This window comes from Spea bombifrons, chromosome 3 (genome assembly GCF_027358695.1).
Source record: "Spea bombifrons isolate aSpeBom1 chromosome 3, aSpeBom1.2.pri, whole genome shotgun sequence".
Classification (NCBI taxonomy): domain Eukaryota; kingdom Metazoa; phylum Chordata; class Amphibia; order Anura; family Pelobatidae; genus Spea; species Spea bombifrons.
The window spans coordinates 27,935,545-27,950,597 of record NC_071089.1 but is presented as its reverse complement, the minus strand read 5'-3'; the positions used below and the strand labels follow the sequence as shown (position 1 = coordinate 27,950,597).

At 40.8% G+C, this 15,053-nt stretch overlaps 1 protein-coding gene across 1 annotated transcript; it reads left to right on the top strand.

The window, feature by feature from the left end:
- Positions 1 to 304: 304 nt before the first annotated feature.
- Positions 305 to 7,517, top strand: LOC128483934 (nesprin-1-like). The gene is made up of 11 exons (XM_053460255.1): positions 305 to 346; positions 1,001 to 1,235; positions 2,223 to 2,356; positions 2,870 to 2,996; positions 3,223 to 3,434; positions 4,049 to 4,240; positions 4,828 to 4,956; positions 5,077 to 5,289; positions 5,812 to 5,904; positions 6,489 to 6,556; positions 7,283 to 7,517. Exons 1-11 carry the CDS (start codon positions 305 to 307, stop codon positions 7,515 to 7,517), a joined length of 1,680 nt encoding a protein of 559 aa, XP_053316230.1.
- Positions 7,518 to 15,053: the final 7,536 nt, after the last annotated feature.

Here is a 15,053-nt window from a genome sequence, read left to right as displayed (position 1 = left end):
TTTATTCTGCCATTCTGACCATTTATTCTGAGTGTCCAAACTTGTAGATCACTAAATGCAGCTGCCAAGGTTGTTCCTGGAGAAAAAAAAATGAAAAACTGGAAAGGATTCCCTTCTGTTTGTCCAAAAAACATTGAAATCAGTGTAGATTTTGTTACTTTTTTAGGATTTGCAAAGACATCGAAAAGCAAAGTTCTGGAGCCACTTTAGTTTTGGACCTTTGAGAGGTTTTCCTCCGTGGCCGTGATGTATGTGCCACGGAGTATGAATTAATTCAGAGGACAACTCGAGGTTCAGATCCCAGATGGAGGAACATCTGAGCCATTTCTGTGGAGAGGAGGATGGAGTAAGTTCTCAAACACTATGATTGTTTTTTTTGTGGGGGTAACTCTGACATCATTCATCTTAATCAACCAGAAATACATAGTCCTTCCCAACAAATGGTTCTACACAGTCATGGGCTTCCTATGATAGCTATACAGGGAGAACACATCTTCTTCATCTGACTGTCCTTAATTTTAACACCCAGACAGCCCATTATTCAAGAAAAAAACTAACCATATTTATATACTTGGATGTACAAGAATGAATGTTCTTGAGTTCATTTTTATCACGTATTAAACTTCATGTCAAAACGCCAGACACAAAACACCATTGTTTTTTATATCATGTTAATGCCAAACCACAGAAACAGTTCTACCAAAAGCTTTGAAAAACTTTGTAACACAATTGATCAATATATATATATAGAGAGAGAGAGAGAGAGAGAGAGAGAGAGAGAGAAAGATCAAATTAAATATACACCCCTCACATTTTTGTAAATATTTTATTATATCTTTTCATGTGACAACACTGAAGAAATGACAGTAGTGAGCGTACAGCCTGTATAACAGTGTAAATGTGCTGTTCCCATAAAAATAACTCAACACACAGCCATTAATGTCTAAACCTTGGCAACAAAAGATCATGACTCCTTATTCCCTTTTCTTGTTATTCCTAGCTGGCCACAGGTGGAATCTTTACATTGCTGCCTTCTTCTGATCGCTCATTATCACTAATAGTGCCTAAGAGGAGTGAAACCTCAGCCACAGACACCCCTTCAAGAGCAGATTCCGTCTCATTGGAATGCGACCATCACCTCAGTGGAGGTCTTGAGACAGCAGTCGCTCAAGTGCTACCTTCAGATGTAGAAGGACATCAACAGGAGAAAAATGATTTCCTTCAAGCAGCATCTGGTATGACCGTTTATAAACTTTCTTAGTGTTCTTGTTAGTGTTGTAACAGAAACATTTCCTTTCTTAATGCAGTCACATATGGTATTATTTTGCTATACACGGTTCACGGCTACCTATTCTTGCGGGCAGGGGCAAACACCAACATTGTTCATGGTGAACCTTTACTGGGGTCTGTGGTGGATAATTTAATGATGTTCTACGGACCTTCGCAAACCATGCCACCTACCCTGTGTCCTGGTACGGACAGTTTGCCTGTCCCTCTTTGTGTGCACTCTCATACTTTCTTAACTTCTTATTTACCCCAACCTCCATTGAATGGCCACTTTGACAGTAGCCTAACTTGCATGATCACTTGCTGCTCAGCTCAAGCACTTGTGTTGTAGGATTCTCTTGAGTAAAGTGGGTCTGCCTTTACCAGCAGGGTGTTTAATATCTGTCTTTATTTTATGTTGGATTTTTTGCTTGATTCTGAAGTCTGGTGTTCTCTGTGTTCATGCAGTTTGGCTTTGTGGTCTGGGTCTGCAGAAATCAGCCTTCAATGTGGCTAGGCATGAAATAAATTCAATCAGATCAAAATAACTTTAATGTGAAGGCGATTATTTCTTTACATTAAATATATGTCTATAAACTTGTCTTAGGTATGTATGAAGAGTATATAATCTTAAAAAAGGATCTAAAGTATTTATTATACAAAACAATCATAAACCAAAGACAATACCTATGTTGTTATTGTTATAGGTAAATATATGAAGTGTCATCTCACACAGTTATTGTTTCATTGTTATGATAAAGCCCAGGCTGATACTCCATAGATAGATCCATCGATCTCCATAGACTTTGAGGATTGATGTGGACTCCTCTTGCGGGTGTTACTAATATGTTCTTCTTTTGCAAGTTGGTTGGAATCGTTTTCTCAGTTGTGCCGTTTTGAGAATATAGAGAGATAATCTTTGATATTTCTTGATATTTTTGTTTTGTCTCAAGCAGAGTCAAGTTCTTTAAAGATCCAGCACTTTGACAAAGTACTGGACTCCAGGCGCTTCTACCTGCAACAGACAAAGAACGCCACATGCTGCAAAATACCCGCCAGGCGTGAACCAGACCCAAAATTCAATGGCTACGTAAGTATTGTCAGTTGGCAAACAACAGAGTGCGTAGTGTTGCTAACATGAATTATTTTCAAACTTAATATATCATATAGTTACCAAAATTATAAAAAAAATTGAATAACTAATCATAACTGGTTACAAAAACAGAATGTGTTAAATATAGATGAAATTATATGGATGTGTGGGTTTAGATATGGGACTCATAGACCAATCATCACTGATGTCCTTGTAGAGCTACGTGCAGGGTAGTATACGTTACCTTGTTCCTCTACAAGTAACACAGGCAGATATAAGTGTTCTACTAGAGCCGGGATAGCCAACAGGCCACTGTCCAGCTTTTTTGGAACTAGAACTCATTAGATGGCTAGTTTTCCATAGACTAAGCATCAAGGGAGTTCCACAATACCTGGAGATGCCCCTTTCCTTCTCCCCCTACTAGATACTAGACTTTATAAGTAGTCGAGCTAAGAACACACATCAGCTTCATACTACTCCATATTTGATGTCTGAATGCTTAATTTACAGCTGAAACTTCTCAGAGAGTGTCAAAGGAGCATAGACACTGTTAGGAAAGTTAGAGACAATCTGAAAGAGGAAGACGAGGCGTTCCCTGGGTTGGCCAATTTAAACAGCACCGAGACTAAATCAGCCGGTAAGTAGGTTGCCAATCATGCGGCTCTGCTTACATTCAGCTCTGCATTTTTGTGGATTCATCATATCTGAGATATAGACCGTCAATGTTTGTGTACTTTCTACATTACCCAATAATCCCCTTTCTCTTCTGTAGCATAGCTTACTGTCTCTGTAAAATACATTGTTGTGTTCATGCAACTGTCTCTGTAAAATATATTGTTGTGTTCATGTTACAGTTCTTCCAGGTGTTATTGAGAGATGGGAATTATTCCAGGCAGAAGCAAAAAAGGAGGATCCCGTAATAAATCCAGAATCTCATCACTGGCAGCAATTTATGCCGGACCTCACTAATATCTGGGACTGGCTGGGAGACACCGAGGAAGAGATTGGGCGAGTACAGCAGTTGGATGTTGGCACTGATATTCAAACAGTTAACGTTAAAATCAAACGACTTAAGGTGAGCACAGACTATAAGTGATTTTTAATTCTTTATTGAAAACTACATTCCTTTTAAAATTAGTGATCTGATTAGAAAAAGTGCTGTTATTCACCAAAAATAGATTGTGGACTTTCATTAATGATTCTACTAATTTGCAAACAAAAAAAACTTATTCGGACAAAACTCAGTGCTCTTACATGCGTGTTTTTGACGCCTGTTTTAGAATAGTACAGAAGAAACCACAAAACACTGTTGATTAAGTTATTGTAGGAAGTAGAAGCCTTTGGCAGGTCGATAAAGAAATGTGGCCAAGAGTAGTATTTTGGTAAAAGGAGATATCTGCAAACATATGTGGAAACCTTTAGCATGTCTGATTTATTAAGAGATTGTCTAGATTGCTTAATTTTTGTAACATGGAATTTTAGTATTGGAAAAGAATACACTTTTTGGTGGAAAAAGAACAGCTGAGATTTGGATACAATGTCATCCAATAGTAAAAGCTGCAAAAGTTGACCAAACAAATGCGCTAATGCTTTTAATAATCCTTAAAAAAAAAACATTCTGCGGCTGAAAGAGATTTCATTTTTTGGGAAGCGTCACAAAAAGGAATTCCAATTTTTCTATTATTTCAGGAGCTTCAGAAGGCTTTGGATACCAGAAAACCTATTGTCCTCTCCATTAACCTGTGGAGCTCACGTGCCGGCAACACAGACAACAAGGAGCTCCAGGAACATCTCAGCCAGATGAACGTCAAATGGGGACAAGTGTGCAGCTCACTAGATGGGTGGCGTTGCTCGCTGCAAGAGGCTTTAATGCAGTGCCAGGTCTGTAGTATGATGTTTTCACTACAAAGTCATAAATCCATCTTTTATAGACTGTAGTCTACTGAAATGTAAACCCCTAAAAAGTTACATTTAATCCCAAGTGCATTGCCAGCCATGTACAGTTGAATAAGCAGTAAACTATCTGGGAGTTTACTATTAAGTATATTAAGTATATTAAGTATATCATGTCCACAAAAAAGCATGAATTATATGACATTTAGCCCTTTAGCCCTTTTAAATAAGTAGATGGATTTCTTAGTATTTCTGTATGTATATCATTATTTTTGTATGATTCCGTACACAGCTACTTTACATTTACATATTCTATCATTAATATTTGCATAAATAAATCCCTTCTTCACTGGAATGGAGGATTATAAATGTAATACAATTGTGTATGGGGACAGATAATTTATTATTGTCTCTGCCAGACACAGGGTGGCTTTCACTGACTCCCTCTGATTTAAAGAGGGTCCTGGGAAGCACAGTTTTTTTACATTTGTGTTACTTATTCAATTTGTGTTATTTTATTCACTTGTTTTTATTGGTGGGGGTACTGATTTTTGCATATTTGTGACTTTTAATAGGAATTTCATGAAACTAGCCAGGGGCTGCTTCTCTGGTTAGAAAACATAGACAGACGACAACATCAGATCATTCCCATTGATCCAAATTGTGATTCAGACACTCTTCAGCAACATCACTTGCTTTTAATGGTAAGAAAACATCTTTGTTAACTTCATTGCAAAGATTGTAATTTTTTTGGTGCGGTAGGGACTTTTCTTCTACCCATAAGACATATTGTATAAGTTGATGACCATCTTCTTGTCCGACAGCAAATGAAGAGTGATCTGCTAGAGTCTGAGCTCAAGGTGCCATCTCTGAAGAACATGTCCTGTGAGCTTCTGGTGAAAGCAGAGGGTACAGACAGCCTGGAAGCCAAGGAGAGGGCCCATGTCATCAGTAACAGGCTGAAGTTTCTCCTGAAAGAAGTCACCATTCACGTCCAAGAAATAGAGAATATTTTAGGCATCTCAACTAACCAGCCTGTGCATGCCAACGTCCGGATGGTAATGTGTAGATAACATGAAGTTGTATTGTTTTTTTTTAATTTTACGTTTCTTTTTTTTTTCTTTTTCTAAACCATACTATTTTGCCAAGAAGACAATATAGAAGATGATCTTTAGCTGTGATTGTCTGGCACAGAATAGTAGTTTATTTTATATGGTTTATATATGGATTATATCTATGTGGTTTATTTTTCTCTTAGAAGTGAATGTCAGCACCCATAAACTCTCAATTTAAAGGAGAGCTCGACCATTTTTTATAATGATATCCGATAAGTTTTAAAAACTATAGTTTTTGTGAAATATAATTTTATCAGTCATTAATATGTGTTTTAGCAATGTCATATTGTCCTAATCTACTAGACCACTACCTTGACCCCCTATTATACTTCTTCTAATAGAATGTCTCAGTATTAATCAGTTCTGTTCATTTGCTAGGAAAAGCAAATTATACTTTGTTCTGCTTTAGTTACAGATACTAATATTTCTCATTTTTAAACTTAGGAGTTAACATCTTGGTCTCCATCAACCACCTTGGACACTTCAGGATCCTTCGGCCTTATGTTGGGCAGGCGCAGGCCTCTCAAACAGAGAATGGTAATGCCCAGAAACCTTTTTTCAAATATTGGTAATAATGTAGTGAAATAGACAAAAGATTCCATCACAATCCTGCTAGGAAAGTCACACAATCTTTATAATGGTCAACATTGCAATTTTCAGGATCACTTATAGATCGCTTTGAATCAGAAGAAATGTTATTACAAAAAACCCTGATATTTTTATTAAAAGAAATTGTTATATTTAACAAATTATAATGTTTTCCATGATAAAGTCACCTTTTCACATTGCTTGTGTACTAGAGTTATTACATACTTTAGGTGACATCATTTATGTATATGCAAACTTTTTAAGCAACTGATAGATAGTGTTCTGGGTCCATCATAATTGTGAAAATGGGCAGTGTATTCACTAAGTATAATTCTCATCAGATCCATGTTGCTGTCGTCTCATTTTAGGCACCCTTGAACTGAAAAGCTAGGTTCCTTTTATCCTGGGCATTGTAAATCTCAAATTATTTTTTATTTCCTTTGTTACACTTTTTATTTTGGTATTTTTATGTCATCGGTAACTTGTTCTTTATTTGCCTTGGCTGACCATTCTTTTTTTCCCCCTCTCATTAGTGCAAACAGTCAAGTGGCAAATGTGTTGTGTCAGAGCCTGGACCACGTGTCATCGTTCCACCAAACAGGTACCTTATTCTTCTGAATTCCATAGTCTTTTATAACCAAAAGAGATAGTTTTATGGATTAAAAAACAAAAAGTACAAGTTATAGGAGGTTGAAAAAAAATGAATTTAGTTGTGTGACTATTCCGACAAATAATGAAGCATTTTCTCGCGGCTCTCCAAATCCTTATAGAGCCAGCCGTCATCTAAAACACTTGTGAAGAAAACAACTTAAAACATAAACATCCCGTGCCCTTCTGCCCTTCTATAATCCTGACTAAAACATTTTAAGAAATAAAAAACTGGTAGTGGTTCACATTTTTTAATTGAGAAAAATGGAGCAAATGTAGCATAAGGTACAAGCCAGCTTGCAGTCAGGGCCAGCCTTAGGGGTGTGCAACCTGTGCGACCAAGTGAGGATAATGAGAAGTAGGGAGAGGGAATAGATAGTGAGAAGTGACAGGGGGGGGGTAGTGAGAGGTGGCGGGGGGGTAGTGAGAGGTGGCGGGGGGGTAGTGAGAGGTGGCGGGGGGGTAGTGAGAAGGGGCAGGGGGGGGTAGTGAGAAGGGGCAGGGGGGGGTAGTGAGAAGGGGCAGGGGGGGTAGTGAGAAGGGGGCGCCAGAGGAGTAGTCTGCACATGGCGCCAGAACACTTAAGGCCGGCTCTGCTTGCAGTAGACAAAAAGCTTAATAATTGAATGCCAATTACTTTTCTTCTTTTTTTACTATTTTTTTTTAAATTTACTATCAGGTCCAAAGAGGGTAGTTGCCATCAACTCGAGAAGAATTTGGCCCAACAGAAAGAATCCCTTATTCGCCGAGTTCTTCTGACTGCCTTCCCTCTGCAGTTTCTTCTGCTGCTGATAATTATTTTGGCATTTGTTGCAACAGCCAACATAGAACATCACAGCTGCACTCTGGCCAACAACTTTGCCAGATCATTTAATCTTATGGTGCGCTATACCAACGGGCCACCACCAATATAGATTCCTATTGATAAGGTTTTTGTTCGTTTTTGTGTGCTAAATAAAAATGACTGATTTCAGTCGCACTCGGTGTAAATGTGTTATTCATTAAAAACAACTTTCGAACAAAAATAACCACACATTTCGCTCTTTCTGTCCAGTTATAGCACTGTGACATCCCTTTATTTTTATGTCCTTTTTAACCATTCAGTGTTAGACCTTTTATTGATAACCATGCTGTCAATTTATCGATAACATCCAACTATCTAATTGCTAATTCTCAATGATAGCATTGTCAATATTTCTGGCAAATCAGTTCATAATGCAATTATGGTGCTATTTTTAGAAGATTTCATTGTTGTAATAAAAGTTTTAAAAAGCTTAAGTTGCAAGTATTTTAAGCACAAACCAACGATAACATTGTATTAAGGAGAAGCACTTTTTAGTTACCGAAACAGGATGATTTACAAATTTTAATGAAATATTTATTCATGTAAAATTTGCTAAAGCAAGTTTTGTTAGTATTGATGATTTGCAAATACACATATTAAAATTATATTTTGGTCTGATTTTTTTCTTTTAAACTAATAAGTCCTGGTTTTTACTTATCTTGTATAAAGTTTTATAATAACAAATTTGCTTCCTGTGTTACAAACAACATACGTTGTGGTGGGTAGCAGAGGGATTATTAAACATGCATCCACACCCACCAGGTAAGACAGAAGACCTGAAATCTTGTAGTACTAGAATCTCTGTGTCAATTTCAGATTCAGGGAAGTCTTTACCCCCTTTACACTTGTGTTTACAAACATGCTTTCTTATCAGTCTTTCCATATGGGAAATAACTGAAATATTTGTCAGTTATTTTTTTTTGGGTTGTGGGGGAAATACTTAAATATAGCAGAAGGGGCAAGATCATCATCAACTTCCCTCCTATTGAAAAGCTACGTGTTTTCCACTTTAGAATTTTGTTGTTTACATTTTCCCAGCTTTCTGTACCTTGATTTAAATCCAAAATTTTTCACACATTCAGCGACTGGGATTGGCAAATCTCCTTTCTCTATATCTCCAATAGGTAGAATTGTGCTCTTATTTAAATAAATATCAACCCAGAAGCACAGCAACTAGATTTGTTTAACTATCATTTGAAGTGAAACTGTGTCCTCACAGAAAATGTCAACATTAGCCATACACCCCACTACTGTGGCCTCCATACTAGAGCCCTTCCAGGGACTGTTTTTTTAATCCAGCTCCCGCCGGCTCCCACTGAACTTCTGATCATTACCGCCCACTTCCGCACCGCGTGTGTTTCACTCCCGCAACATATGTGTCCCTGATATACGTATCCCCGCGCTGTGACAAAATGGGGTAATCACCCCCACTACCCACTAGTAAAGGGAGGGAGGGTGGGATAACCAGGATTTGGAAAAGCGCTGTTCCATGGGCTTCATTATACATTTTTTATGACTGAAACAGTTCTGAAGAATTCTGAGGAGCAGATATATGTCTTAGTTTGATTCTCTCCTTGTTCTAGGTTTTGATCTTGTTGTTGGGCATTTTGTTGGGGCTTGGTCTCTTCCTGTGGTTGAGCTGGTTTTGGGCTGGCTCTATGGGGACAACCAGCATAAATGTGGCCATGTTTAGGCACAATCTGCATCTTATGGGGTTTTTTACAGACTTTTGTTGTTTGTTCATGACTTTCTCAACAATTACAAATAAAGTCTGTATAGTTCTCTTTTTTGTGCCCAAATTGACCATGCTGCCTGCAGAATTGTGGCATCCCAGCATAATAGAGGTCACCATTTGTGTTCCCCAATTTAAAGTAAGCTGGGGTCTCCGTAGACCTCTAAAACAGTTTGTCTTCAATAAAAATTATGTTAAACATCTACTTTATTGTCCATATTCCAAAATGATTATAGTTCGTCCTGATATTTTTAACTTGTTTACAGTATTGTTTAAGGAATGTCAGTATATCTTCTATAGATATAAAAAGAGATTTCATCTTTACTATAACTAAGACTTCATCACTAATGCCATCTAGAATCATCAACATCTATTGTCTTCTAATTGTTCCTCTTCAAACTGTATTCTCACTGTGCTCTTTAGCCACTCAAAAGTCAGCACCGGAGGATTGCAGCCTCCATCTGATTTAAAGGCTTTTGAGAGCACATACAGTACTGCTCAAGGCTATGTGAATACTGTATTTAACTTCATAGGATAGAACTGTTCCCCATAGCACAGAAGGCTTTACTTCCCATAGGGAGGTTGCCATGATGCTGAGAAGAAGGTTTTCCCAGTCAGTCCAGCAGTGAACCAATCCCGACCTTAATAGCACTCATCAGCATGAGACTGGATACTGGCTTACTACTTGAGGCTTGGTCAATATGTGATGCCCTCCACTTAAAATAAAGGGAGTAGCAGAGGCATTATTATACACTCATCCACACCCACCAGGAAAGCCAGAAGACATGCTTTCACCCCCACTGTAAGGGATTATGCGTAGGTATATGTAAATAAGGTAAACAATAACAAACAATGATCACCTTTTTTACCTCTATATATGCTTTATACATGGACCCCTTGTAGAGCAGTATAACCACACAACTTGGTTTGACTTTGCATAATACAATACTTCAAGAAGGTTACACAATGACATCTGTAGGCAAAGAAATGAATGAAGGAATTTGTGGATTAAAATGCAGAAATATAATCATTGAAGATTACTACCTTGTCGTATATATTGTATTCACATTTAAATTGCTGCTTTTGGAAGAGTTGGTCAACAACTGAAAAAGAAGAAATGGATTATTAGATTTGACATGCAAATATAAAAATTGCAAGATACGTTGTAATATTTGTAAAGAAACAACCAGGGGAGGGCTGGCCCATTGCGCCATCGAATCAGCCCACCATCCATGCACATCTTTTCCTGATTTTCTAACACGTTAAAGTAATGTGATGGGATGGGATTGGGAGTACATCAGTTCACTTAAAAAAAATTACCATACACGGGACGCCTGAAGCCACAATTTAACACGACTAAGCCTTTTTAATAAAATATGCAGACAATAACACAAAACCTTCACTTTTCTGCCCACTGATTTCTGGGCCTAGAAAGCTTTGTCATTTAAAGTGACTATAGTTCAACTTAAACACACACACAAGTACAGGCTCTGACACCCACCAGATGGGCTAAGCTACAACAATAATAATTTTTAAAAAGTATTTTCCACACTGCTTTGTCGTTGACCCCCCTTTTAGTGTTTTTGCCCCCTTTTGTGTAATGGCCTGAGTTGCTACCCTTGTGTATTGATGCCGCCAGCATAGATAAAATGCTGCCCTGCACTTACACATCCATGCAATCACACACGTATTCATTAATTCATTCATTTATTACCGTATTTGCTCGATTATAAAACGAGGTTTTTTTCACGGCCGTTTTATTAATATTTAGGGCAGCCCCTGGGAAGAACTGCTTAAGGACCAGGCTGTTTATTATCTTTTGTACCCTTCATGACCAGGCTATTTTAACACATTTTAACACCTCTCCCATCCAGGGGCATAACTAGAAACCACAGGGCCCTTTACCCCCCTTCCAACATACACTCTGGCACATATATGCAGACACACAAATTACACACACTTATTCATACTTACACATACATTCACACACACACAATTACACATACAGTATCTCACAAAAGTGAGTACACCCCTCACATTTTTGTAAATATTTTATTATATCTGTTCATGTGACAACACTGAAGAAATTACACTCTGCTACAATGTAAAGTAGTGACTTTACAGCCTGTATAACAGTGTAAATTAGCTGTCCTCTCAAAATAACTCAACATTCAGCCATTAATATCTAAACCTTGGCAACAAAAGTGAGTACACCCCTAAGTGGAAATGTCCAAATTGGACCCAATTAGCCATTTTCCCTCCCCGGTGTCATGTGACTCGTTAGTGTTACAAGGTCTCAGGTGTGAATGGGGAGCAGGTGTGTTATCGCTCTCGCACGCTCTCATACTGGTCACTGGAAGTTCAACATGGCACCTCATGGCAAATAACTCTCTGAAGATCAAAAAACAGATTTGTTGCTCTACATAAAGTTGGTCTAGGCTATAAGAAGATTGCCAAGACCCTGAAACTGAGCTGCAGCACGGTGGGCAAGGCCATACAGCGATTCCACAGGACACTCAGAACAGCCCTTGCCATGGTCGACAACAGAAGTTGAGTGCACATGCTCGGCGTCATATCCAGAGGTTGTCTTTGGGAAATAGACATATGAGTGCTGCCAGCATTGCTGCAGAGGTTGAAGGGGTGGGGGGTCAGCCTGTCAGTGCTCAGACCATACGCGGCACGCTGCATCAAATTGGTTTGCTTGGTCGTCCCAGAAGGAAGCCTCTTCTAAAGATGATGCACGAAAAAGCCCACAGTCAGTTGCTGAAGACAAGCAAGATTAAGGACATGGATTACTGGAACCATGTCCTGTGGTCTGATGAGACCAAGATAAACTTATTTGGTTCAGATGGTATCAAGTGTGTGTCGCGGCAGCCAGGTGAGGAGTACAAAGACAAGTGTGTCTTGCCTACAGTCAAGCATGGTGGTGGGAGTGTCATGGTCTGGGTCTGGAGTGCTGCTGGCACTGGGGAGCTACAGTTTATTGAGGGAACCGTGAATGCCAACATTTACTGTGATATGCTGAAGCAGAGCATGACCCCCTCCCTTCGGAGACTGGGCCGCAGGGCAGTAATCCAACATGATAACGACCCCAAACACACCTCCAAGACGACCACTGCTTTGCTAAAGAAGCTGGGGGTAAAGGTGATGGACTGGCCAAGCATGTCTCCAGACCTAAACCCTATTGAACATCTGTGGGGCATCCTAAAACTGAAGGTGGGGGAGTGCAATGTCTCCAACATCCACCAGCTTCGTGATGTCGTCATGGAGGAATGGAAGAGGACTCCAGTGGCAACCTGTAAAACTCTGGTGAACTCCATGCCCAAGAGGGTTAAAGCAGTGCTGGAAAATAATACTGGCCACACAAAATATTGGCACTTTTGTTGCCAAGGTTTAGATATTAATGGCTGTGCGTTATTTTGAGGGGACAGCAAATTTACACTGTTATACAGGCTGTACACTCACTACTTTACATTGCAGCTAGCAGAGTGTCATTTCTTCAGTGTTGTCACATGAAGATATAAAATATTTACAAAAATGTGAGGGGTGTACTCACTTTTGTGAGATACCGCGCATGCTCACACAATACACACACACATCCATCCATGCTCTCCCTCACAGAATCAGACATCCATGCGCGCGTACACACACACAATCAGGCATCCGTGCCCACCCACACACAATTACACATCTATGCTAACATACAAACATTCCCGCCCCACTTACCTCTCACGGATACTGCAGCTTTTAGTCCGTGCAAGCAGCCTCAATTTCACGTGCCCCCGATATCCTCCTCTCCCCATGCCAATTTAAAATACTGTAGAAAGAAAGAATTCTTACCTGGGAATTCCTTTTCCTTGTCCATTTCCAAGGTGGCACATGAGAAGAAGGCTCCGCCTACCAGGTAGGGCAGGAAACACTACAAAAAAAGGAGACCTCCCCCTTCCTCCCCAGTGTGGTTAAAAAGAAAGACTCAGACAAATAAAAGCCAAACAAAGAAAATTTAATGGGTGGGAGAAAAAGTGTGCCACCTTGGAAATGGACAAGGAAAAGGAATTCCCAGGTAAGAATTCTTTCTTTCCCTTGCCATTCCAGGTGGCACATGAGAAGAATTAGCAAGATAGGGGGGGAAGGATTCCAGTCTGTAGGACACGCCGACCAAATTGAGACTCGTCTGAGAGGTGAAGATTCAGCCTGTAGTGCCTTACGAACGTATGAATCGACCTCCAGGTCGCTGCCTTACAAATAAGAGACGGAGACACCCCGGAGAGTTCAGCCCAGGAAGTCGAGACGGATCTGGTCGAGTGAGCCTTCAGGCCGGAGGGAGGTACTCTTCCCGCGGAGACGTAACATAAAGTGATTGCGTCTTTGAGCCAGCGGCTCACGGAAGCCCTGGATACTGACCTGCCCTTGCGGGTCCCCGCAAAGGACAGAAAGAGAGAATCGGATTTCTTCCAGGCAGACGTACGTGAGAGATAGGACAGGAGACATCTCCGCAGGTCTAGCGAGTGGAGTTCCAGTTCTTTGGGATTCTTGGGATCCGGACAGAGAGTAGGCAGGACGATCTCCTGATCCGAATGGAAAGGAGAGACTACTTTAGGGAGAAACTCCGGTGGCAAACGAAGGATAATGCAGTCCGGCAGAATCCTGAGAAAAGGTTCTACTCTGGAGAGAGCCTGGAGCTCGCTCACCCTCCTAGCAGAAGTGAGGGCTACTAGGAGGACAACCTTGTAGGTGAGTAGCTTTAGAGAGGTATCCTCTAGAGGCTCGAAGGGAGACGTGGTGAGCTGATGCAACACCAGGTTAAGGTCCCAGGGCGGGACCGACGGACGGAGCCTAGGGCGAAGTCTACACATTCCCTTAGAAAATCTGGAGATCCAAGGATGGGAAGCCAGATTGAAGTCCAAGAAGTTGCTGAGAGCTGAGATCTGGACCTTGATAGTAGCAGGTTGGAATCCTTTATCAAAGCCATCTTGAAAAAAACGCAGCACCTCACAGATAGATGGAGAGGATACTTCGTGCATATTGCACCAGGCGATGAATGTTTCCCAAACCTTCTGGTACTTGGCGGTCGTAGAATTTTTGCGGCTGGAGAGAATGGTGCTCACCACTGGTGCAGCTAATCCTTTAGAGGTCAGGATCTCCCTTTCAGAAGCCATGCGGAGAGGTTGAATCGGGAGGGATCTGGGTGGAGAACAGGACCTTGAACGAGAAGATCCTTGACCTGAGGAAGAAGCATGGGTTCGTCTATGGACAAGGTGGTAAGGTCCGAGAACCAAATTCTTCGAGGCCAGAAAGGAACCACCAGGATGACTTTTTGAGGGTTTTCCCGAATTTTCCGGAGCACTCTGGAGATAAGGGGAAGCGGAGGAAAAACGTATGCGAGATCGAAATCCCAGGTCTGCGAGAGTGCTTCCAGGCCTCGGGGACGGCCGACTGGTGAAAGAGAGAAAAACTCCTTTACCTGAGTGTTCAGATGCGTGGCCATCAGGTCTATCTGGGGAGTGCCCCATTTCCTTGTGATGAAGGTGAAGACCCTTTTGTTTAAGGACCATTCTCCCGGAGGTACTGAGTTCCTGCTGAGGTAATCCGCCTCCTGATTCAGTGAACCCTTGATATGGACCGCGGAGAGAGTACAGAGACTGAACTCCGCCCATCGGCAGATCTGAGCCGTCAGGGTCTGCAGGCGTCTGCTTCTGGTGCCACCCTGCTTGGAAAGGTAGGCCACCACGGTGACGTTGTCCGAAAAGATCCTGATGGACTTGTGCCGCAGGATTGGAGACCAGAACCTTAGAGCCCTCCAGACCGCCAGCAGTTCTAGAAGATTGATGTGCAGGCTTGATTCTTGAGGAGACCAGGTTCCCTGGGTAATAT

Coding starts and splice junctions, on each gene's coding strand:
- LOC128483934 (XM_053460255.1), top strand. CDS start 305: ATGGAGGAACATCTGAGCCATTTCTGTGGAGAGGAGGATGGA. Junction 2,357..2,869: donor ACCCAAAATTCAATGGCTAC/GTAAGTATTGTC, acceptor CTTAATTTACAG/CTGAAACTTCTCAGAGAGTG. Junction 4,957..5,076: donor AACATCACTTGCTTTTAATG/GTAAGAAAACAT, acceptor CTTGTCCGACAG/CAAATGAAGAGTGATCTGCT.